Here is a 24,589-nt window from a genome sequence, read left to right on the forward strand (position 1 = left end):
CTTGAAGACAAAAGATGGGGTCATTGGGTTGAAAAAAAATCAATATTGATGCTTGCTGCTCACTTGCTTGCTTATCAATGCAGTGTGGGAAGGTTCGACTTCGACAATTTTTTTTTATAATTTCTTAATTTCCGATGACTGTCGTCGTTCTGATCTTTGATTATTCAAAGGTTCTGATCATAAAATGGATCAGAAATTTACATATGCATTCAGAGGAGTTATAGCATTTGTTGCTTTCACTAATTTAGGAATTGCTGTCAAAGCATTTGTTGAAAAAAAATGTTCTTTGACTGAAATTTCAGGATCAGAATCAGGTAAATAACGGCAAACCATCAATAATTCGAATATTTTATTTACTGATGAGCATGTGATTTTACAGTAAATTTAATCTTACCCCGAGTGTTCGGAAGTTTTGCGTTTCTTCAAGCTCTAATTTTAATACACTGTGCTCTGTGTATTTACCATAAACCGTGAGTAGAATTCGTTTCCAATTCTCTCTCATTTATCATGTAATCTGAATGACAGAATTTTTCATTTTTTCTATTCGTCACTTCACAGGTTAATTAGTTTGGGAATATTCTCTTCATTTTTGAATTTAAACGTATATCTGACAGAAACGTTTGTATTTCATACAATTTCATTCGACTTTCAAGTAATACTACCTTGCGTTCTGAATGGTAAGTGTTGGATTGAAAGTCTCATAGGTATTATGTTCTGATGTGTGGTCACATTTTTCAGTTAATTATATTTATGCTGTTGCTGTTCTGTAGGCATCATCATCGTTGGATTCGCAGCTTCACTACTTGAATTCAAATCGAAGAAAGAAGTATGTGATGATGAAAACGCTGAGATATTGAAATTTGCCAATACACTTAAAAAAACTAGAGGGATGAAGAAATTTAAATGAAACAGTGATGTGTTCTAAACTTTTCAAGAAACCCAAAGCAAATTGTAACTGCCCTTCATTAAACTTACTTCATTTTAATCGTAATTTTGGCACATTTCTTAATCCCAGTTTATTATTTTTGGGATAAAAGCTCTCCATTGGTAGTAAAGTAATACTGTGCGAAAACGAGAAATGTTGTCTGGTCATTCCTAGTCATTTTTGGTAATTATTTTTTATCTCTGTAAAGAAAGTCGTTCTTGATTAACAAATGAATAAATGATTAATAGTACTCTGTCAACTTCTTTTCAAATTTTTCATTTCTGTTAAATATAAACATACTTAATCCAATGCATGTGTAGGTGAGTTTAAAGGCATAAAATTCTAATTTCTTCATTTGTCCAAAGAAATGGATTGATCTCGAACAGGGAAAAAATATCTTGACCATGAGTAATTTTCTGTTGAGATGATAAAATTCAATATTAGATCAAGTACATCCGAAATCAACGTCCAAATAATTTCCATTCATGCAAGGTATCAGTACCTGACGCTCGACTGAACTGGCCAATCTTGATTTGTAAACCTGATTCATGAATTTAACAACTGAGGAATTGAATATCTCGTTTCCTTCACTTTTTTCACCTTTAATTTCATAAGTTATTTGATTAAAACCAGAAAACAGCAAAGCCTTAATTTCATCGTTGATTTCAGTCTGGTTCAATGTTGAATTTTGTAAGGATTCAAAGATGAATCGATAAGCTAACCTGCAAAATGATAACATAAAACACAAATGGAAAATACCATTTCAATAATGGTGAATTTTAATTACTCGTACTTGAAATTTACTAGTTCAAAATCGGCCTGAGATTTGGATGGAAATATACCGGGTTTCATCACAATTGGTAAAATAAATGCCGATAAGTTATTATGTAAAATTGAGTCAGCTTCATTCAAATTCAATAATGAAATCCATTGATGTATCCTTTGAAGCGTATGCTGCCCTCTAGAATACTTCTTTTTTAATTCAGTTGAAGCCTTTTGTTTTGCTTTATTTAAATATTTTGAAATCTGGTATCTATTTTTAAGTGGAAGAGCTTTCATCAATTCATTCACATCCGAATGACCAACATTTTTTAGTACAGATAAGAGAAGTCGTTTCTCTCGCTGAGACCATCTCGTACGCGACTTTCTTCCTGCAACTTTTTTCGCCTGAAAAAGTTGCCTGATAGAATATCACACATTTATCAATAAATGAATTTAAATGGCGCTATACTTACTTGAGAAATGGATTTGCAATGAAAATTATTTCTTATAATTGAACTGTTATTAGATTTTCCACTCATGTTTCAGTTTGGTACTATTCTCATGGATAAACTTTGATCCATCCTCTCCGTTTGTTTCGTTTCCAGTCTTCGTCTTCACTTCGCTTATCAGTTATGTTATTTAGGCCATTATATAGGCCTTTACACTACAGTTCACCGCGCATAAAAACATCACTATTATCAGACTGTGAAGTGGAGGGACGGAGGTCGACAACCAAAGGCTGGGGAAGGGATAAATCATTCGCTAATGAAATTACTAACAACAACCATACCATCTCCACTTCACAAGTCTGTCCCAAGTGTCTAACAAATGCAATTTAAAAATACATCGCCGCTTCGTCAATAATTGATGATTATTATTCTGGAAAAAACTTTGGTAATCCTGTGAAGAAAGTCAACCAATTCATATCGCCGCCTCGCCGGCCTTGCACAACAAAATGTCACGTGGAAAAATGCTTACGCAAGTGTTGCTGTTGTATTCATTATTCAAGTACACAAAATTGGTTCGTCATTCGAACAACATGAACAAAAAAAAATGACGGTTAACATGATCAAATGTTTCATTTTCATTAAAATATTTTAAAATAACATCATCATTTACAAATTAAAATAAGTTTTACATCATACAAAACTAAAAAAAGAAAAACATTACATACTTAATATCAATTAATCATATTAAAATAATGATAAAAAAATACGTGTGCATTTGCGACAATGAATTCGCATAACTTAAAAGTTGAAACGCCAAATTGAAAATAGTACATATTAAAGGTTCAAACTATTCTTTTTTTAAAAGTTGGTTAACTTGAAAATTTTAATTTATCATAGGTCTTAGTCGAGGTAATTTCGAAGCACTGTAAGTAGTTTGTAAACGACTCCTTTTAATAGGCGTAATAATACTTGACGGTGTTCTATACAATGCATTTTTGGTTCCAGTTTCACAAACTCCAGGACGAGACGGTGATAGAGAGCTTCGCAAAGGCATACCAGTAGTTTTCACTTTACTTCTAGTCTCTATGTAATTCTACACACCGGAAAAAAATGAATTATACAATTTTATTTTCTTTAAATACATTTCAAAAACATAATATGTATTAAGACAAATCACGTAGGCTGTAAGTGAGTTGATTCTCAAATTATTTTTTTAGGAATTTGTAGTCGTCGAATTGATTCCTACGTCGTTTCTGCCAATGCATGAATTGATTCCCAAGTCGTTTTTGCATATTGTGTATGAATTGATTTAATTTAATTTTGTGCTTAATTAGTATGTATGATACCTATAGAATTGATTCCATCTCACAGGCAGTATTCGTACCCCACATTTTTTTTCAGTTGGGTGCCACTCGAATGCCAAAATCTACACTTTAGTGTCAAATTTTGACACTTTTCTGCTACTTGTATATGACCAAAAACGAGGAGGGAATTGATTCTCAACAATTTTTTGTGCTTTAGGAATCAACTCACCAAATCCCATCAACATGCCCAACTCATAAACTTCGCGGTTTAAATGTTAAATGTACAATTAGACCTCACAGTACACAAATGTTAACTTGGAAAAACTATAAGGCTAAGATTATCCATGAATCACGATGCGTTTGGTCAAGTCAAAAGTTCAGTCAATTTCAGTTTTCAAAAGTGTAAAAAATATACATCTGAGCGGCTATTCTTTTGAGAAAACACACACACAATACAAAAAAGGAGCATTTGCATTGCATCACGTGCAAAGAAAGCTACTCCTGAAAAGTGCAGTGAGCGTTGAGTGGTGCATCGGGTGGGAAATGTTTGCACGTTTTGCACCGTTTGCGTTCGGTAAGCAGAGACGTACCGCGTATGGTGCAAAGCGTGAATCTTAGTCGGTGGATTTGAATAGCTCAAACTGCAAAGCTCTAAGAATGATAACATTTCGCTAATTAAATATCAAATTTCAAAATTGTTTACTTATATTTTTTAATTTGGGTTTCATTCCATGGAAAAAAGGTAGCATTACTGCGTACATTTTTTCGAGAATAGCCTCCAGATTGTACAGCAACAAAACAATGCAGATTGATCAACTACATATAACTCTCATGGTGATTTCAGTTTTTGCCCGCGTTTAAAAAGGCAACAATTTTCGAATCCCCAGTTGAATTTTAAATGGTAAAGCAGTAAAAATTAGTAATTTTTCTACGCGGCAGAACGTTTGGATAACTAAAACACATTACACGTCTGCTCGTAGTTCGTACACCCTACACCACGATGGATCAGTCATTACGATAGTATGAAAGAAGAATCACCTACACCTTTAGACCATGTAAGTTACATACGATCTAAGCCTACACCAAATGTTTAGCAATTAATTACACGTTACAAAAAGTGAGTAGGTATACATTTGCATCAACCCAGAACAAATATTATAGTTCAAATTTGGTTTATACACAAAAAATTTGATGAATTTTCAAACACGAAATGAACAATAATGAAAAAATAGTTGATACCTGAACGTACTACAATGATTCATTCATAGACTTGGGTGTGGATACAAGACAGTCATCTACATTATTCTGAAACATCATTTTACAGTAATTTTTTTTTATGAGCGGCGGGCTAAACAAAATTTTAAGAATGCATCAATTATTCCACGAATTTTACTATATTTTCAATAAATCACGAAAATATTTAAAGGATAATTGGGTGAGAAATCGCTCAAAAAACAAAATAAAAAAACAGAAAATTTTTTCACGAAAGTAATGATATACCCGATTGAAGCTAAACATAAGCAGAAAAGATTATTTCAAGCATAAGTTTCCAGATCAGCTCAAAGAATGCTGTAAAATTCAAAGCGAAGCGACTCAAAATTTTCTACAAGAATCGTATACATATAATAAAGTGAATCATACTTGAAATCCTGCGTATGAAACAACAGAAGAATTGGCAGAATTAGAACGCAGATTCAAGTTGGAACCGTACCGAGCCGCTGGATCATGTGAACGAGACCTACGTCTGTTCACGGTGTCAGTCTTCGATTTAGTCATCTAACAGCAAATATGAAAACTATCATATTGTGGGAATTGAGATTTTATCGTTTTAGTTTATTATAATCACCTTCAACTGCCTTCTAACCGTCTGCTTTTGCGAAGGTACATTTTCAACAGGAGTTAGAGGTCTGACACGTTTTCTACTTGAAATCGCCGAACTTGTAGAGGTAGTAGTCTGAGTCCGGTTTACATGTTTTAAAGGAGTAACTTTAGAAGTAGCATTTTGGACTTTCTGTAAAAAAAAAACAAAACCAAACTAAAAATAATTCGTGAATATGCCGATTCAATCCAGCACATTGATACACTTATATTGAACTAACCCGAACTTCTTTTTCGTTTTCTTTTTCCATTCTACGATTATCCCAATACTCCGATATCATTACCATAAGCGGCATTCCGTTGTATAGAAACGGTTTGTTGTGAGTCACTTCAAATTTCTTGACGAGTTTTTCCAATTTTGCTTCAACTTTCGGCAATTCCTATTAGAAAAATGAAAAATAAAATTTGCAATAAGTTATAAAATTTGCATATAATAGGTACGACTATAAGAAACGTGCATTGCGTACTTTCTGAATTTGTTTTCTTTCGCGTTCTTCTTTCAATAATTGACCCCCTCTGTTATTCAGGCGTTCAATATTATTGCTCTGATTTTCCAAAAGAAGCATTTTATTCCATAGCTCGAACCATTTTTCCGCCAACGAATATAAATTACTATAAAAATTGAAATTGTTAGATACACATTTAAAATTTTACACAAAACGTTCAAGGTGATAATTTTTTTTACCTCGTTTCTTCATAAAATTTCGTCAACTGTGATACTTCTCGCTCGTGAGACTCCAATAATTCTTCGTTAAAGTCAGTTGAAACGAAATCAGTGTAAGCATTTCTTTCTTCTTCGCTGATATGACATCTATCCCACAGATCGACGATGTCATTTCTCAACCGTAAAATAACAGTTTCAATGTTCGCTTTTTTCAGTTCTTCACACCGTTCCAGTTCATCGCGATACTAAAAATGAAAACAACAATCAATGCAAGAAACGGACGTTACATAAAAGCACTGTGGATAAAAATTCGATACCTCTTTCAACACAGATTTATTTGATTTCTTGGCAGTTCGCACGATGAACTTTTCGCGCTCCTCATGATCTATGTCCAATCTATCCCATAACAAGCCGACCTTATCTTTTAATTGCGTGATGAGTTCATTTTGTTCTTCAACGCGATCCACCAATCGATTTTTCCATTCCTATCCAATTGTAGAAAAGTTGAATGACACTCAATGAAAAAAATTCATGAAAAACTATTATTTCAGCCTTACTTTCAGCATTTCCATATTTTTTTCAGATAATTGAAATTCTTTTTCTTTATCTAGAGCCATTTTTTCAAAACTAGAAAGACGAGAAATTTCCAATTGCTCCATTAATTCGTCGATTTCACTAGCAGTTTGAACGTATATCGCATAGCGTTTTTCCTGTAACCAGAGAATTACATGTATTTATTTAATACTTATAACAAAATCAAAGTGTAATTCTAAATTTACCTTCTCTTTTTCCAAGTCACGTAAATATATTTTTATTTCTTCAAGCTTGGATTCCGAGGGTACTTCGTTGAACAAATGATAAAACGGGTTTGCTCCTAATTTATCGCACAAATCGTTTTCCTAATTCGAAAATTTAAAACTGAATAAATCACGTTTAACAGTTGCAGCAACATAAGACATATATCTGATTACGAAGCGATCTAAAAGAAGTAACGTTAAAAAATAAACACCTGTTTCAGGTAGTCTTTAAGTAGAAGAATACGTTCATTCCTGATCTTTTTATATTTTTCCAGGAATTCTTCTAAATCTTCCTTTTGTAGTTTAATGCCAGTACCATTAATATCTACCTTGAACGGTAGTTGAATATTCAATGACAATTCCTAAAAATACAATAAAATTCGCATTCGATACCAAAACAGACTACTATGAATATGCTTTAAAGACAACATACGGTTTTTAAAGCTTCACTTTCAGCTATTAAATTTTCAAGACATTTGCGAAGATCTTGAACTTCCGCTTCTTCTTCTTCGAGCATTTCATCATACAAACTCTGTAAGAGGAGCAGAAGATTCATTACACGAGAGCTGAATGTAATGAACATGAATGTATAAAAAATATAATCAAATAAACGAAACACGGATACTCACAGAAAGGTGGTGATATACTGTTTCGTATCGATCATTCACAACCTCTATATTCTTATCAAACATGGTCAACCATACTCTTTCAATTGCTGAACAGAACTCTTTTTCTTTTTCACGTAACTTTTTGAAAAAGTTGCCCCTGAACAAAATAAAACTCGATCATACGGAAACGGTAAAATAAACTGAATAGCTAGAGCTTTATTTGTTACCTTATTTCTTCCACATTCATGTTATAAGCGTCATACTCTGCTTTCGTTGACATGATTTATGATATAAAACTTCTTTCACACGTAACAAAATTAACGTAAACGTAAAATTACTTTCAAAATATTATTCTCGGCGTAAATATTGCCATCCTAAAACTTGGAAAACGTATAAAGTGTAGAGACAAAATGCAGACAAAGCGCACAAAACTACAACACATACGAGAAATTGTGAAAAATTTCATGAAGCAGCCGTTGCCCGTTGCAAACATTCAATTCAAAATTTCAATTCAAAATATGAAAATTTTTCCACAGATGAATAGTAGTAGTTGGAGAAGTTAAGAGCTACGAGAGCTCGGTGTCGTACCGCCGAGCCAGGAGAGAGCTGTAAAAAATTTCAATGCTAGCCGCTAGGGTTCGCCCTTCACCCCTTCACATGAGGTTAGGTACCGGCTACGCTACCGGTAGTCTCATTCTCTAGCTTTGTTCTTTTCGCATTTACTTTTTACACTAGTGTAGCTTGGTGTATTACACTAGGTAAATTCGATTCGCATGCACTTTTTACACTAGGTTACTAAAAATGTTCACCCTGGAGTATCTGGTGCATACTCTCGTCGTGTACTGAGTGTACTGTGGTGTACAGTTGTGAACAGATAACACTTCGACCTATTCGTTTCATTCAGAGCACATTCATTTTCATCATAAGATCATTGATTTAATTGCATTCGAAATGTGTATTAAATGTTCAAGTTGAATCTCCATATTGAAATTATCCTTCCAAGAGTCCATTCGGTCTCAGAATTACACTTTTTCAGAGAGCAGTTGACAGTTTTCGTATCAAGTTTTTCCTTGATTGATGATAAAACACACAAACTTGATCAAATAATTCACGATTGAACATTAAACAAAGTTTTAATCAGGGATCGCGGAGGGAGGGGGTCAGTGCCTCCGCCTCCAGCTCCGGCTCTTGAATTTGTAAAAAATTTACCTCCAGCTCCGGCTCCAGCTCCAAGGATTTTTTGTAAGTGCCTCCGGCTCCGGCTCCACCCTCCATATTTTTTCAATCCCTCCGGGAGGCCCTCCGGAGGCCCTCCAGGAGGTAGCTGTTTGAGGGGGGCCTCCTTACAATAAAAATGAATTTTTCAAACCTTGATAAGTGCCTAAATGGGCCCTCCACACAATAAAAATGAGTTTTGTGAACTTGAATAAGTATCAAAATAATTATGTCATAAATGTCACACTTTATCATTAAAAAATATTGAAATTTATAGAATTTATCAGTAAATAAATACAAAAAAATGACTGAATTCAATCGGAGCTCGGAGGGTACCTTTTCAAGTACCTCCGGCTCCAGCTCCGGCTCCGGGTTTTTTTTTGTAAGTGCCTCCGCCTCCACCTCCGGCTCCAGCAGAAAAATTTCAAGTACCTCTTGCTCCGGCTCCTGCTCCCGGAGCAAGGCAAAAAAAGGGTACCCTCCGGGGGCCTCCGGGCCTCCACCTCCGCTCCGCTCCGCAATCCCTGGTTTTAATTCGAAATCTGTAATGAGATTTACTTGATAACTTGATAAAAATGATCTGATGTGAAAACAAATCATACACTGGATACACTACACCGCCTCACCGACTTTGAAATCGGTGAGGCTGGTGCATACACTACGGATACACCAGCCATACACTAAGCGCGAATCGAATACACTCAGTGTATACACTAAGTGGCCTTGAATGAATCGAATACAGTGAAGTTAATGTTCTAATTACGCGAATTTACGTAAAGATCGAATTATCGAAATTAAATAGAAAAATCTAACTCAAACTCAAAGAAATACTCGGCGAACATTTTTAACGGTTTATTCAATTCAACATATAACATAATAATAACGTATAACGTATTTTACAAAGTTCAACTTATTTCTAGGAAAGTCTGCAGTCAAACTTATTATATACAAATAACGTTATAAGTAACGATAACGAATAGAAACGTAAATCGATACCTACAACTACACCAACTACCTATCTAGATCTATGGGTAATTACCCGTCAGTTTACCAAAAGGCACAACACGCCTCCTAAAAAATTATTTAGAAATCTAGAAAAACTAATTTTTTTCACGTGGCTTTTGGAAGCGTTGGTAACACTGACTTGCACGTACTACAAAACTCTCGCCTAAAGCGAATAAACAATAGCACTAAAAACGTAAACACCGTAGAATCTCAGAAGTTCAACTTTTCTCGAATAAAAACCGATTAAATAATTAACAAAATAAATTAAAACATGATTAAAATAATAAAATATAAAATGCGGGTAAAATAAGTGCTAAAATACACGATAAAACAGTTTCCGGCGAGCGTATACCGTACTACGATCTGTACGTATAGTTGACAAATAATCTACGAAAAATTTCACTCAGAAGGCCGGCTACGTACAAGGTAAAATACACGATAAAATAATTTAAAATAATTAATAAAAACAATAAAATAGAGACCTAAACACTGGATAGACGTTAAGTCGACGACGAAAAATTCAACACGAAGAATCACAGCAAATTCACACGACAAATAGTGACTAAATTACCGTACGAACAATCCTAACGATCGAAAAGAAGCTGAAAACAATCACCGAGCTTTTGGCAGGTAGAGGCTTCGTGAACGCATCTGCCAAGTTGATTTTGCCGTTGACTTTAACTATATCTATCTCTCTGTTCGACCAAGCATTTCTTGTATTATGAAAACACAAGTTTATATGGCGAGTTTTCGATGTTTCAGGGGTCTTCGCCATACCCGCAGCAGCCGTAGAATCGCAAAGAACAAGAGTCGGTGGTAATGGAAAACCGAGCACGCTGAGCAAATTACGTATTGCTCGAACTTCGCAAACACATTGAGACAGCGCAACGTATTCGGACTCGCCAGACGATACCGCTACGCAGTTTTGTTTCTTCGCACGCCATACGATTGGACTACCGAACAGAAAAAGAATTAGCCCAGACGTAGACTTGTAATCCGACGTATCGCCGGCCAGATCAGCGTCGACAAATGCGGTAAGTAGCTTCGGCTCACACGCAGTGAACTTTAGCTTGAAGTTCGCGGTACCTTTCAAATATGTTATAACTCTGTTACAGGCTATCACTAACTTCGACGACGGCTTCGTTTGGTACCGAGAAAGAAAATTAACCGCGAAGGTAATATCAGGTCGACTCCACGAGGCTACGTATAATAACGAACCAATCATTGACCATACCTGTGACTCAAGAGACCAATCAATATTTGCCTTTTGAAAACCGAAGTCTTCGAAAGGAGAAGGAGAACTATCAGCATCAACCAAGTTAAAACGCTCAACAATCGACTCGATATAGTCGCACTGATCGATAGTAAAACCCTCAGAGGTACGTATAATATTTACACCGAGATATTTCTTTATATCACCGAGATCTTTTACTTCAAAATTTTTCTTCAATAGGTCGATAACTCTCGAAATAAATTCATCGTCCCATCCGGTGATAAACAGATCGTCGACGTATATAGCGAGAATACACCGAAGTGCATCGCCCTCGAAGATGAAAATAGTAGCGTCGAACACAGTGGCTTTAAGGCCAATTTTCGCTAAAATACGAGCAAGCTCATTGAACCACGTCACCGGAGAGATTTTTAACCCGTACAGCGCTTGGATAAGTTTCCACACGGGGCTTTTGAATCGACCGCGATAGTAGAAGCCCTTGGGCAATTTAACGAACACCGTATAAGGTAACTTCCATATAGAAAAGCTCCCTTTATATCTACGTGGCGAATACGCCATCCATACTTGACCGCTAGCGCTATGAGAGCTTTGATGGTGTCTGCTCGGACGACAGGTGAGAATATATCGAACGCTTCGAACACTTTTCCCTCTTGATAGCCTAAGACAACGAGCCTAGCTTTATACGTATTATTATCTTTCTTTCGATAGACCCATTTAACGCCAAGAATTTTCGCTCCAACAGGTTCCTCGACCAATTCATAGGTACCCATTCGCTCAAGGTTACAGAGTTCCTCATTCATAGCGACGCGCCACTTATCACGATCAGCACCGGACGTCGCCTCCTCGAACGTAAGCTCGGGCTCACCGGCCGCTAGCATCACTGTCTCTCTCGGTACGTATTCGTGCTCTTCAATATATCGATCTTCATTCGCTACCCAAGTGACTAGGTCACCGTACTTGGAGCTCTCATCGATACGTACGTGTGAAAACACCTGTGTACTATCGTCTTCGATGTTTAATAACTTATACCCGGTTTCAGTGAACCCTACGACGACCCAGACTGCTCGCCGGGTACGTTCGTCGAGCTTTTTGCGCTGTTCTGGATGAACGAAGACTTGCGCTTTACTACCAAAGATTCGAAAGTACTGGTACTTTGTTGGCTTCTTACGCCAAAGAGAATACGGAGTTCGTTTGTCGTCGAGTGCTCGGGTAGGTAAATTATTTAATAAACAATTTGCTGCTTCGACAGCAAAACACCAGTACTTTTGAGGCATACGCGCCTCGAATAAAAGAGCTCGGGTCTTATCCATGAGCGAACGGTTAAAACGCTCCACTTTACCGTTGTGTTGATGCAAGAACGCTTCAGAGCGTTCCATGGTGATACCTCTCTCTTGACATATCCTCGAAAACATACCCCTCACGAACTCGAGCGCATTATCACAACGGAGGTACGCTACTTTCACGCTCTGAATTGCTTCGGCACGCTTAACATAATCATCAAAACACCAACCTACATCGCTCCGAGCTTTCATTATATACGACACGTTGAAATGAGTAAAATCATCCAACAAATTCAGAACGTATAGGTCACCCTCGACCGATTGAGGCAATGGACCTATTACGTCTGTGTGTACGAGCTTAAGTACACGATCTACTACATGTCTCTCATCGTTACAGGGGTTCCTGCACAATTTGGCTTTGGCGCAGACATCGCAGTTGGTCATTGACAGACCGGAATTTGATGGAAGACCCTCAATCTGATTCAACACTTTGTCGCTCGGATGCCCGAGTCGTCGGTGCCATACCTTCGCCTCCTCGGACACCGTCATCGCGCTCTCGACCGGCTCTAACACGTACTGGAAACGTACTTCATTCAAACCATCCCTACGTACCGCTCTAACGACAAAATTTCCAGCGGGATCGAACAGATCTATGTCTGCAGCCAAATTTATCGACCATCCAGTATTTCTCAAACGCTCCGTCGAAAGTAGGTTCGCCTTAAACTGACTAGAAAACTTAACACCGCGCATATGATAACTCTTTCCATTTAGACGAAGATTTACCGTACCTATCTTAGTTACGGTGACAAACTGACCCTCGAAGGCAGTGTTCACTAGCTCGTGCATCTCCTCTGACTCTACGAAATAACGCTCGTCGTTGATAAAATGATTGGTCGCGCCCGAGTCCAAAACCCATACCAAATCACTACTCTCACCGAAACGCTCGCTCACCGGTCCTCGACCCTCACACGCCATCATAGCAGTCGACTTGACATCGGGACGCTTGCTCTTTTCTTTATTAGTCGGACAAATAACAGCGATGTGACCGTATTCACCGCAGGCAAAACACTGAGCCTTACTTACATCGCCACCGCGATATCTACGATCTTCTCCACGACCATTACCTTGGCCACCTTGACCACCACCGCGATACCCTTGACCGCCACGACCACCACGACCGTTTCCACCGCGCCATTGACCACCGTTACCCCTACCACGATAATTCGGACTATGTCTAGGACCATTATTACTAGTAAAATTACGATTAGGATTAAAATTAATACCATTATTACTGTTTACAGGTTGCGTAGCATAACAGGAACGTGCCATATGACCGGGACGCCCGCAACGATGACACGTAGGCCTCTGCTCTTGCGCCTGGAACGCTGAAGACTTGATCACCGGACCAGAACTCGACGTACTCGCTTGATTCGCCGATTCACCGTTTTTATACCCAGCGATGATGATTTCTCGAACTTCGTCGGCCGTCGCTCCTTTCTGTAACGCTGCAGTTAACGTACCACGCAACGAATTACCACGGGTATCGTTTGGCAGCCCGTTCACCAGCCAAACTTTCTCGTCTTCTTCCAAGTCTCGACTCTGCTTGCGTATCGAGTCAGCATACTCGTCGACCTTCTTGAAATCGGTCAATCGAACAGCGGCCAACTCAGTCTTCATTTGACAGACCTGCGCTTCCGTACGTTGGGCCCATCTCTTCTTCATTGACTCGATAAACTCGTAAGGCTTGTCACCGGCGATTAACGTGATCGTATTATGATGAACGTGTAGGCCTATAACTTCCATCGCTCGATTCTGCTCGTCGGCCGTTCCACGTTTGGCTTCATCTTCGTCGAGGGTATGGTACAAGCTCATAGCCTTTAAACGTAGGCATATTTTCCTAAACCAGGGCTCAAAATCTTTGCCCTCGAACAGTAGCGATTGTTCGACGGGCGGCGGCGTATAATGGGTAACAACTGGAGGTGCCATCACTTCTTCTTCGTCTTGTGGCGTATCTTCGAGAAGTTTTTGCTCGTTATATAACTTCGTAGCTTTCTGCTTATATTTCACCAGCTCTCCAGACTCAAGCTCCGATAAATCGACACCTTCGGACTCTGCTAATGAACGTAGAAACTCGTCGAACTTTTGCTTTCTCGTCGCAGGCATGCGTATATAACAGTAGGCTAGGCCGGGTACGGATCTTGTACTCAGACTCAAACTCGTGAGTCATAAAACAGCGCAAAATACTCAGATTTCTCGCCTCCTGGCGCAGAAATATAACCAGCTCCAAAAAACTCCAATAAACTCAAAATAACGTACCTCTGAGATCGTACCGGCCTACCCAGCTAATTAGTCGACACGTGCACGACCGACAGCCATTATTCAAAGTTCAGAAAAACTCGATAAATCGTACATCGAACCACGCGACACTTTGCTACCATAATGTTCTAATTACGCGAATTTACGTAAAGATCGAATTATCGAAATTAAATAGAAAAATCTAACTCAAACTCAAAGAAATACTCGGCGAACATTTTTAACGGTTTATTCAATTCAACATATAACATAATAATAACGTATAACGTATTTTACAAAGTTCAACTTATTTCTAGGAAAGTCTGCAGTCAAACTTATTATATACAAATAACGTTATAAGTAACGATAACGAATAGAAACGTAAATCGATACCTACAACTACACCAACTACCTATCTAGATCTATGGGTAATTACCCGTCAGTTTACCAAAAGGCACAACAGAAGTTACACTAGTGTAAAAAGTGTATGTAGTGTATGCGAATCGAATGTGCCTACTGGAGTAGGTGGTGTACTCGACTCATGCACCACTCACACCAGTGTATGTGGTGGTGTAACATTTATTTGGTGATGTTTTTTTCATCCCATTTTTGTTATCATCATCCAGTGATGGCAAAACTTTTTCATTTCAGTTCAAGTTTTTAGTTTTTAGTTTCAGTTTTATTTTTTTCAGTTCAAGTTTTCAGTTTTCAGTTTCAGTTTTATTTTTTTCAGTTCAAGTTTTCAGTTTTAAGTTTCAGTTTTACTTTTTTCAGTTCAAGTTTTTAGTTTCAGTTTTCAGTTTTGCTTTTTTCAGTTCAAGTTTTCATTTCAGTTTTCTATTTTCAGTTTCTGCAGTTTTCAAAATTTTTCTTGAAGTTCAAAAGGAAATGAAAAAAAAAAAAATTTTCTTTCATGAATTTTTTCATACACTAATCTAATTTGCTACTTGGCAACAAAAACTTCAAATTTCAAATTCAAACATTTCAAACTCAAAAAATAAATTATGAATAAAATATGCAGAGCTGTGCAGAGAAAATCCGGGCCTGGGGGGCCAAAGAAAAGAGAAGTTACAGGGCTTGAAAACCGGATAGATATCACTCTCGGTTTTGGTTTCGGTTTTCTGTTTTTTGAAAAAGTAAAGGTTTTGGTTTCGGTTTTGGTTTAGGTTTTTTAAAATATTATCTCTCTCGTTCCGGTTTTGCTTAAAGGGTTTGATTTCAAAGGAATCGGTTTCGGTTTCGGTTTTGGTTTCGGTTTTTTCCTTTTTTCTCCATTTTTTAGAGGGAAGAAGGCCAAGAAAGTGATCACTTTATCAAATACTTTGTGTATGTGACTAGAAAGTGGCACTTTGGCAGTGCAAAATTTGTCAACTTTTCTAGTTTTCAGGCCTTTTCACAGTTTTCACCTTTAGCATCAGTTTTTACTTTATTTTTACCAAAAATGCAGTATTAATTAGGCTAATTACCTGAAAAATTGCAAAACCAAAACCAATTCAGTTTTCAATCGGTTACGCTCTTGGTTTCGGTTTTGAATTTGAGAAAATAACGCTCCCGGTTTCGGTTTTGGTTTTAGTTGTGGGAAAATAATGCTCCTGGTTTCGGTTTTGGTTTCGGTTTTGAGCAATTTTAATCGGTTTTTGGGGGTTTCGGTTTCGGTTTTGGTTTCGGTTTGCAAGCCCTGGAAGTTATGCTATACTTGGGAGGAAGATCGCATCGTCCTTTTGCCGACAAAAAATTGTTATTTTGCCACAATAATTAAAATTTTAATTAACACGCTGAGCAGTGAGCACTGTATAGTATCAAAAAACTTTGAAAATCCAGTGGTTCTGTTCTGTTCAGAAAAAGTGAAAAATTTGCATTTTATGTACACTTACTTACAAGCGGGTCATTCCATGTCAACTCAACCAAAAAAAGGTGATTTTGAAAGTCATGTCTTTCGATTTCGCTCAATTTTTTTTTACAATATCTACCCACCCAGTAAGTAAGAAAGGCGCAATCAGTTTGGCCCCAGCCCCCTCAGGGGGCGGGTGGGGGGCTCCCATTATTTGGTATCGAGATGGCACTCGTTGACAGAGGGGGAGCATCCCCACCCCCAATTTTGGGTGAAACGTTCGAAAGAAAATCTGGGGCATGTGATATATCGAATTGTATGTTTTTGGCGACGCTGAACACGAGTATGACGTTAGATTTTTGATAGGACCCCATCCACGGCCCCCAGCACCTCCCCAAATGGGGTAAAAGTTCAAAAAAGTGTTTTGTTCATGCGACACATGAAATAATATGTTTTTGGTGACGCTGAACACGAATATGACGTCAGATTTTTGATCGGGCCTCATCCACGGCCCCCAAAAATTTTTTTGGACTTTTACCTATTAGGGGAGGTTCTGGGGGCCATAGATGAGGTCGATTTGAAAAACTATGGCTATATTCGTGTTCAGCGATATCGAAAACATACTATTTCATGTGTCACACGAATGTTACCATTTTTTTGGGGGTTACCCGCTTTGTGGAGGTGAAGGGGGCCGTGGACGGGTCAAATCAAAAATCTGACGTCATATTCGTGTTCAGCGTCACCAAAAACATATTATTCCATGTGTCACACGAACAAGACGCATTTTTGAACTTTTACCCCTTTTGAGGAGGTGCTGGGGGCTGTGGATGGGCCCCTATCAAAAATCTAACGTCATATTCGTGTTCAGCGTCGCCAAAAACATACAATTCGAATAATTCGATATATCACATGCCCCATATTTTCTTTCGAACGTTTCACTCAAAATTGGGAGTGGGGATGCTCCCCCTCTGTCAACGAGTGCCATCTCGAAACCTAAATATTTCGAAAAAGTATCAAAATGTACATCTATGGAATTTTTTTCAAAATTTTAATGGTAGCTCCCACTTACAGGCTACAGCGCCATTTTGAAATTTGAACTTTCAAATTGAAAGTTAAACTTTCAACTTTTGAAAATTTCAACATACTTTTAAAGTTCAAAATTCAATGCCCTTTCGAACTGTGAAATCAGTTTTGATCAAAGTATCATAGTTTTGGTGGAATGGGCTGCTGAAGTTGAGTACCTCGAGACAATGTGAAAATAATAGAAGCCCCCCCCCCATCCGCCCTCTGAGGGGGCTGGGACCAAACTGATTGCGGCTTTCTTACTTACCGGGTGGGTAGATATTGTAAAAAAATTGAGCGAAATCGAAGGACATGACCCAAAAACGTTGGTTGAGTTGACATGGAATGACCCAAGTAGCATCTTGAATGGCCCCAGTGAAGCGAGGGCAAAAGTTTTCAGCTTTGGAAAATTTGTGATTTAAAAAGTAGAACGACATCAATCGATTTTAATGAAAAAAAAAATAGGTTTTTCTTTTTGGTTTTTCTGATCTCAACATTTTTCAAATTCAATAGGTTTCTTGAAATTGTAACTCTGAGAAGAGTATCAAATTGACCCATGCAAAGCGAGGGCAAAAGATTGGATAATTTGTAGTTCAAAAAGTAGAACAACATCAATTTTAATGAGAGAATTCGCCATTCTGTTTTTCTGATTTCAACTTTTTCTAAATTTCATTTTTCATCAATGTTTTTTTTTTAAAACTCTGACTCTTAACGGAAACTTGGAAAGAAAAGATTCAAATTGGCCCGAGCGAAGCGAGGGCAAAAATTTTTGAAAAAAATAAGAATTTTGAGAATAGATTGATGATTTTGTCGACAAAATTCAGTGATGGCAAAACTTTTTCATTTCAGTTCAAGTTTTTAGTTTTTAGTTTCAGTTTCATTTTTTTCAGTTCAAGTTTTCAGTTTTTAGTTTCAGTTTTATTTTTTTCAGTTCAAGTTTTCAGTTTTCAGTTTAAGTTTTTCTCATTTCAGTTCTAGTTTCAGTTTCAGTTTCAGTTTCTCCATTTCAGTTCAAGTTTTTAACCAGTTTCAGTTTCAGTTTCAGTTTCAGTTTTCCGCGTCTGTCACGCGCGTCTAGAGTCTGACGGGCTACGAAACGTTCCCGCCAATCACAGCGCAGGGTTATGTTTATCACCGTTATCACTGACGTTCAAGTGTTGTATTCATTCTCACAATATTGAAAAAACAAAGTAATTTAGGTGTAAATGGACGTTTTGCATATTATTTTAAATAAAACACTGTCGCAATGCAGAAATAAAGTACGTACAAGTCCTAGGTAGCTAACTAGCTATTCAGATTAACTTTATCATTCAGCACCGGCAGGCGGCATTCCCTGGCAAGAATGAAGTAATCTGATAAGAAAGAACTATCAATTATCACACACTCATGTATTTTTACTATTTTTACAAATTAATAAGATCTCATCAGTAAATTCAATACTTGACATTTCAGCGGAGAAAAATGAAAATCAATGAGTAAAATCTGGTATCTAAATAGATAGAGTCTAGAGATACGTAGGCTCACGCTAGTTATGCAGCTAGCTAATCTGTACATTCATTTTCACTAGCTCCAACTGCAAAGTATTTCTTTTTGAAGTTATCGATCTCGATTGCTTTTATTGATGTAATTATCGTAAATTATGATGGATTTGAAATGAAAACAAGAATGACTTTTCCTTTTTGGTATTCATTCAGTAAAGTTGTAAATGTAAAGTTACAGTACTGTCGTACGTAGGTTAAAGATTAGATTACCAACCAATTTGAAGAAAAAAGTCGTTTAATTTTCTGTTTTAATTAGTAAAATCGCAAAAGCTCTTTATTATATCGTATTTTCAACGAAAAATAAAAACTGAAAAAATTTGCAAGTCCATAGAACCGCCCCTCTGCGTTGTGATTGGCGGGAACGTTTCGTAGCCCGTCAGACTCTAGACGCGCGTTCACTGACATCATCACTTCCGATAGTTTGTAAATAGAATGAAATAAGCTTTTTTACAATTTCACTCTCCATTTTATCCATTTACAACGTTTTCTTCAATAAATTAATTCACATTTGAACGCAAACGCAAACAATTATCATCAACAATCAATTCAATTTCAGTGTGCATGGTGTACACCATCTACTCCTCCTCCAGAGCTGGAGTAGATGGTGTATGCACCAACTACACCAATGCATTACACCAGAGTACACCCGATTGAATAGAACACAAACTTGCCTGCACTAGTGTAAAAAAAAAATGAACAAAAATCCTACACTTTCTACACCAGTGTACACTAGTGCAGTAAATTTGTGCGAAAAGAACAAAGCTTCTGACTCCACAGTTCACACCCCACCCCACCTACCCTAAACCTAAAATCATCTTTGAAATTTTTTGTAATCAATCAAATCTGTCTCACACTTTTTTTGATAATTTTTTTTCAAATAAAATCAATATTTTGTATCATTTGTGCTTTATGTTCACATTTTTCATTGAAAATTTAATTCGAAACGGTGACTGAGTGACTGCATTTCATTTAAATCATTCTCACCACTACTTACCTGAAGTTCGATTACACATTCTGATCAACATTCAACATGCACTGTAAAGTGCTAAACGATATCAACAGTACGGAAATGTTCTTAGTTTACTCGATGGAAAATCAGGGTATCAGATAAATCTCATTATTGATTGTTTTCAGAAATTCATTCGATGTTTGATCGAAGTTTGATCCGGAAGATTTTTCACCAAAGAAGTTACAAAACGTCTGCCGTTAAATCTCTTTCAGCATTGCCTGCTACGGAAGTCCAGCCCGCAACAAATGTCGACAGTAAGCAAGTCTATAAATTGCCTTCAGGGCTTATAGATTTTGTCAGAAAATTTACGTTCAAGTTGATATTTTTCTCTTTCAGGTAACTCTGAACGGAAATTCGTAAATCCATTGAGATTCCCTGATTATTTCGAGGTGCAAAATCTATTCACCGTTAAAGACTTATTTGATGCGAGAGTACATTTAGGTCATAAAGTGGGTTCTCTAAATGAGAAAATGAGCCCTTACATTTTTGGATCACGTTTCGATCACATTATATTTGATTTAGAGCAAACTGCCATTCATTTAAGAAATGCATTGAATGTCACAGCGCACATAGCTTACAGAGGTGGGATAATTTTATTCGCCGGTCATTATCCTCAACATTGTCAACTGATAGAGCAAACTGCTATTGAATGTAAAGAATATGCAATGACAAGATATTGGAGAAGAGGTCTATTTACAAACTCAACGCAACTGTTTAAAGGCACCATTCGATTACCGGATTTAGTCATTATGTTGAATACTCTTAATAATGTTTTAAATCAGCATGAATTAGTAAGAGAAGCTGCTAAATCGAATATACCGTCAATAGCTGTAGTGGATAGTAACTGCGACCCTACAATTGTGACATACCCTGTTCCCGGAAATGATGATACACCATCCGCAATACAGTTGTACCTAAGTTTATTTAAACAGGCGATTTTAAAAGGTAAAGAAATTCGTCAAAAAGAATTTGAAAATTAAAATTTGTTGTCTCCAGAAGTTCGATTGAATATTATGAAGTATATTTTTTTGTTTCAATTAAACGCGTTTGTAATTCTTTGTTGGTCGTTTTTTTTCTGACGCTTTATTTTAATCGCTGGTGATTTTTGAAAATGCCATATTTTTTCATAAAAAAAATACTGTAGTAAAATTAATGGCACTATTAATGTGAAATTATACATTTAATGTTGAACACAATAAACATAAATCAACACGAGTAAATGATGAATTTTATTTTTTGAATTAAAAAAAAACTAACAGGAAAAAAGTTTAATTAATAACAAAAATGACATTACTTGAGTACAAATATGTAGGTACAAAACCACAATTACATTACAACTGAAAAATAATTCCGGCTGCATTCGATGTGCTGACAGATTCATGAATTCGTTGGCAAATACATACAGCACACCCATTTACAGTTAATTTTTGGTCAACCGTCAACGAATCAAATCAAGGATTTTGTACTGTAACTCTGTTATCCCTTAATCGTTGAACCATGTTTGTTCCGACTCTTTTGAACATCCTTTCAAACAATAACATCGTATTAACTTGAAGAATCGGATGAATAATTTTAAAATGTAAGCAAATAATTACCACAAAGAGAAATTGGGACAGTATACACCTAGATAGGTAATAAACAATAGAGGAAATTTAGCCATCCACACCTCATACAAGTTGTTCGCAATCGCAATAATGCTGAGAAAAGCGCAACGTTCTGTGGTCATTCTTGAATCATTACTGGAATGTGTTTCACCAAATTTCTAAAATAGGTATGTAAATGTATTTGGATTATTCTGAGATGCAGGTGCATAAATAAATGTTTAGCCTATTGAATATACCTCTCCCGCGACATTTGTAAAACAAGCAGGCAGCAAGTTGGAAAATACTGGCCCAGGGCACAAAATTGTTACTTTAATGTTTTTCCCCGCTTTTTCTCGAAACAAAGATCCATAATATCCCTAGAAAATATTCAATAATATCACTAACCGATCACTGAAAACAAAAATGAAACATTGAAATTTTGGTACCAACATGGAGAGCGAATTTCGTTGCACTATAAGTTGGAGAAAAGGGCACTGGCATTAGTCCTGCAATGCTAGACGTCAAGACGATATGCCCTCCTTTGCCTTCCAAGAAATATTTCGAAACCATACGAGATAAATTTACATTTGAAAAAACATTCAACTCGAACATTTCACGGTCCACTTGAAGCTCAATTTGTTCCCATGTAGCTCTTTGTGACCTTCCGGCATTGTTTATCAAAATATCCACCTAAAATTTCAAAATTAAAATGTATAATGTACATAAATCATTCGATATTATGCATTCTTTTTACACGAATTTGGGCAGCTTTCTGAGAATCTGGATGTTGGAGGTTTTAAAGTGATGAATTTTGAATTTTACCTTAAAAAAAAAGTGTTTTGAAGTGTTGGAAAATTGGTGAAAGGACTCTGAAATGTGTTTTAAAAAAAAAGTTTCTAAAAACGTCCAAAATCCAGATTCTCAAAAATCTGTCAAAATTCGTGTAAAAAAAACACAATTCCAATAATTCTTCTAAAAATTGAAAACTGAAACTACAAATAAAATTTCTATATCGAGCGCATTCATAGGCCTAAAATATTTATTTTGGAAAAAAACTAGAACACAATAATCTAGTAATGAAGCGAGCATAAATAAATCACTTGGACAGCAGGAAGTCGTGTAAAAAAAATCGAAAAGAAGTACAGTTTCATAGTTCTACCTGCACGAGCGAGTAACTCCAGCAGGAGTATAGAGTAGACAGGTGTACATTTATAAATGAATATAATGATATCTATTGAAATTGTCATTAAGTACCTACATGTGCACATGTGGTCATTATTTAATGTGCGCGAATTGTGTACTCAACATTCTGACTACCTTATAATTATGCTATTAAAAACTCGATGTACCTAACATGCGGTAATTATACGATGTACACAAATTAAGTGTACTCCATTATTTCGAATTTAGTGACATACCTAACAATTGTTGTTGTTTTTCACACCTAAAATAATACCTGATTAAAATGCTGCAAAACTTTGTCAAATGACGACTGGTGTCGACTAACATCCGTGATATCCATTGGTAAAACAAGTACATCTTCGGGTGACAGTTTTCCGCTTTCTGAAAATGGTTTCAAAAATTTACCTTTTTTCCGTTTGAAAACACGTACCGAGTACATAGCAAATACAAAAATTAAAAAACTTATTATATTTACCTAAACATCTTGTCTTGACTCTCTGCAATTCGACTTCATTTCTAGCTGTTAAAACCAACTTGGCTCCGTGAGAAGCTAATGCAACAGCTATATATTCTCCTATGCCACTCGAAGCTCCCGTTATCCATACAACCTTACCTTTGAATTCCCCTGAAAAAAAAAGTATCTTTTAACGCGAGAGTGTAGGTAAGAAAGCATAAGTATGTGCAATCAAAAAATATCCGGTTCGGAATATCGGCATATTAGGCGCTATGAATTGCAATACACGCAAATTTAAAAATCAAAGAAAATCATTAAATAGCACGCAATACCCAAGCTGAGTAGTTTTCATTAAAATGCATATACGAGGAAGTAAATCATACGTACGTAATTTTCTGCGACCAAATATCGACGCAAATAATAACCTCACATCGCAATCAGAAACCAATAAAATTGCAGTATAGGAAAATACATACAATAAAAACGCCGCCCCAATTGCCGAAAAAATATCCATTTAATAAAGTTGCTTTCTGGAAAAACGAATAAAACTGTAGGACTTTCAAGTTTTAATTTAACGAGCATGCGAAAAATGTACTCAATTTCATTGTGACCGATAGTCATTAAGATAAACTCTCGTTCATTTCAAGATCATGAAACAAGTCCACCTCGACTTTAACACGTATGAAACAAGTGTTTGAACGTTAGGATAGAGCTTCATAAATTTTGATTCATTAACAACATGCGATTTTTTTCACATCTTGAGCAATTTGAACATATTAATTTTTTTCATCATAAAAATTTTAATATTTACGTAACATAGGAAAATTTTCCAAATTTATTTTAAAATATTTATTCGTATGCCTTAAATTTTATTGAAGGTTAAGGTCACTTGTACCTACTGACTGACCGCACGGTCACTGCACTAAAGGTTATAACACGAACGATGGAACGTGGTGAGGTGAAAGTACATACCAAGCAGTTATGACAGACATGAAGACGAGCATGGCATTCATTCTGGTTTCTTTTCTGGTTAACGCGACATCACTGACAGTAAACAAGCTGAGATGGTCATTGATCTCTACGAAATTAATACAGCAGACCAGTTTTTCTGTTTTTCATTCAATGATACGAAATGCGAGATGCACTCGTTTCTCGTATTATTATAGACGTCTCAATCTCAACATTACTGTATAAATGCCATCACCCAATGGCCAATACATGACTTCAATGTCTATAAAACAACCCCGAGTCTCGAAAATTTAACCAGTAAGTTAGTGTTCTACGAAATATGATTTTTAGAAGGGAGAGAGGGCGGTTGAAACATAAGAAGGCAGAAATGAGACTTGTTTAAAAACAGTTGGCATTTGTACAACTTATTTTAAACGTCAATTTCATTTTAGTACTTACAATTAAGTTTGAGACATGTGAAGACTTATACAGGACTGGGTACTCATAGTGAGCGAATAGGTAATAATGACTATGATTTTATTTGGTTTGAAACTACACGTAGTGAGATG

General features: G+C 36.6%; 5 protein-coding genes across 10 annotated transcripts; 2 read left to right on the top strand and 3 right to left on the bottom strand.

Moving 5' to 3' along the window:
• Positions 1 to 54: 54 nt before the first annotated feature.
• LOC135832153 (uncharacterized) lies at positions 55 to 1,184 on the top strand. Its single transcript, XM_065345198.1, has 4 exons — positions 55 to 314; positions 380 to 470; positions 559 to 677; positions 771 to 1,184. The coding sequence occupies exons 1-4, from the start codon at positions 185 to 187 to the stop codon at positions 905 to 907; spliced, it is 477 nt and encodes a 158-aa protein (XP_065201270.1). The 5' UTR covers positions 55 to 184; the 3' UTR covers positions 908 to 1,184.
• LOC135832152 (uncharacterized) lies at positions 335 to 2,631 on the bottom strand. Its single transcript, XM_065345197.1, has 5 exons — positions 2,161 to 2,631; positions 1,719 to 2,092; positions 1,428 to 1,647; positions 1,226 to 1,341; positions 335 to 1,125 (listed from the first exon to the last, which is right to left on the bottom strand). The coding sequence occupies exons 1-4, from the start codon at positions 2,224 to 2,226 to the stop codon at positions 1,252 to 1,254; spliced, it is 750 nt and encodes a 249-aa protein (XP_065201269.1). The 5' UTR covers positions 2,227 to 2,631; the 3' UTR covers positions 335 to 1,125; positions 1,226 to 1,251.
• A 116-nt stretch (positions 2,632 to 2,747) lies between these two features.
• LOC135832149 (protein regulator of cytokinesis 1-like) lies at positions 2,748 to 7,903 on the bottom strand. 5 transcript variants are annotated; one of them, XM_065345191.1, is made up of 14 exons: positions 7,615 to 7,903; positions 7,409 to 7,544; positions 7,213 to 7,311; positions 6,992 to 7,141; positions 6,762 to 6,881; positions 6,540 to 6,692; positions 6,300 to 6,467; positions 6,004 to 6,227; positions 5,786 to 5,930; positions 5,540 to 5,698; positions 5,287 to 5,475; positions 5,082 to 5,216; positions 4,690 to 4,745; positions 3,047 to 3,229 (listed from the first exon to the last, which is right to left on the bottom strand). In XM_065345191.1, coding segments are annotated over exons 1-14 (1,788 nt in total). In that variant the 5' UTR covers positions 7,668 to 7,903; the 3' UTR covers positions 3,047 to 3,228. The 5 variants fall into 5 exon arrangements, with proteins under 5 accessions (XP_065201260.1, XP_065201261.1, XP_065201263.1 ...); XM_065345190.1 differs by having other exon boundaries at positions 4,680 to 4,745; positions 7,615 to 7,902; XM_065345188.1 differs by lacking the exon at positions 4,690 to 4,745 and having other exon boundaries at positions 2,748 to 3,229; positions 7,615 to 7,902.
• Positions 7,904 to 18,401: 10,498 nt separating this feature from the next.
• On the top strand, positions 18,402 to 20,911 carry mRpS2 (mitochondrial ribosomal protein S2). 2 transcript variants are annotated; one of them, XM_065345217.1, is made up of 3 exons: positions 18,402 to 18,562; positions 19,979 to 20,107; positions 20,190 to 20,911. In XM_065345217.1, exons 2-3 carry the CDS (start codon positions 19,990 to 19,992, stop codon positions 20,831 to 20,833), a joined length of 762 nt encoding a protein of 253 aa, XP_065201289.1. In that variant the 5' UTR covers positions 18,402 to 18,562; positions 19,979 to 19,989; the 3' UTR covers positions 20,834 to 20,911. The 2 variants fall into 2 exon arrangements, with proteins under 2 accessions (XP_065201289.1, XP_065201288.1); XM_065345216.1 differs by lacking the exon at positions 18,402 to 18,562 and adding an exon at positions 19,325 to 19,905.
• Positions 20,912 to 21,064: 153 nt separating this feature from the next.
• On the bottom strand, positions 21,065 to 23,838 carry LOC135832159 (dehydrogenase/reductase SDR family member 7). The gene is made up of 7 exons (XM_065345206.1): positions 23,460 to 23,838; positions 23,094 to 23,243; positions 22,893 to 22,999; positions 21,887 to 22,126; positions 21,694 to 21,813; positions 21,449 to 21,615; positions 21,065 to 21,377 (listed from the first exon to the last, which is right to left on the bottom strand). The coding sequence occupies exons 1-7, from the start codon at positions 23,584 to 23,586 to the stop codon at positions 21,305 to 21,307; spliced, it is 984 nt and encodes a 327-aa protein (XP_065201278.1). The 5' UTR covers positions 23,587 to 23,838; the 3' UTR covers positions 21,065 to 21,304.
• Between the last annotated feature and the right edge of the window lie 751 nt (positions 23,839 to 24,589).

The sequence above is a fragment of the Planococcus citri genome, chromosome 1, assembly GCF_950023065.1.
Source record: "Planococcus citri chromosome 1, ihPlaCitr1.1, whole genome shotgun sequence".
Lineage (NCBI taxonomy): Eukaryota > Metazoa > Arthropoda > Insecta > Hemiptera > Pseudococcidae > Planococcus > Planococcus citri.

Coding starts and splice junctions, on each gene's coding strand:
- LOC135832149 (XM_065345188.1), bottom strand. CDS start 7,667: ATGTCAACGAAAGCAGAGTATGACGCTTATAACATGAATGTGGAAGAA. Junction 6,882..6,991: donor TTAAAGACTACCTGAAACAG/GTGTTTATTTTT, acceptor TTTTCGAATTAG/GAAAACGATTTGTGCGATAA. Junction 5,699..5,785: donor AAAGAAAACAAATTCAGAAA/GTACGCAATGCA, acceptor TTTTTCTAATAG/GAATTGCCGAAAGTTGAAGC.
- LOC135832153 (XM_065345198.1), top strand. CDS start 185: ATGGATCAGAAATTTACATATGCATTCAGAGGAGTTATAGCATTTGTT. Junction 315..379: donor AATTTCAGGATCAGAATCAG/GTAAATAACGGC, acceptor GTGATTTTACAG/TAAATTTAATCTTACCCCGA. Junction 471..558: donor CTGTGTATTTACCATAAACC/GTGAGTAGAATT, acceptor GTCACTTCACAG/GTTAATTAGTTTGGGAATAT.
- LOC135832159 (XM_065345206.1), bottom strand. CDS start 23,586: ATGGATATTTTTTCGGCAATTGGGGCGGCGTTTTTATTGTATGTATTT. Junction 23,244..23,459: donor ATTTGGTCGCAGAAAATTAC/GTACGTATGATT, acceptor TTTTTTTTTCAG/GGGAATTCAAAGGTAAGGTT. Junction 21,378..21,448: donor TGTCCCAATTTCTCTTTGTG/GTAATTATTTGC, acceptor ATTGTTTGAAAG/GATGTTCAAAAGAGTCGGAA.
- mRpS2 (XM_065345216.1), top strand. CDS start 19,875: ATGCACTGTAAAGTGCTAAACGATATCAACA. Junction 19,906..19,978: donor AGTGCTAAACGATATCAACA/GTACGGAAATGT, acceptor GATTGTTTTCAG/AAATTCATTCGATGTTTGAT. Junction 20,108..20,189: donor GCCCGCAACAAATGTCGACA/GTAAGCAAGTCT, acceptor TTTCTCTTTCAG/GTAACTCTGAACGGAAATTC.
- LOC135832152 (XM_065345197.1), bottom strand. CDS start 2,226: ATGAGTGGAAAATCTAATAACAGTTCAATTATAAGAAATAATTTTCAT. Junction 2,093..2,160: donor ATTGCAAATCCATTTCTCAA/GTAAGTATAGCG, acceptor CAACTTTTTCAG/GCGAAAAAAGTTGCAGGAAG. Junction 1,342..1,427: donor CCAGTTCAGTCGAGCGTCAG/GTACTGATACCT, acceptor TCATCTCAACAG/AAAATTACTCATGGTCAAGA.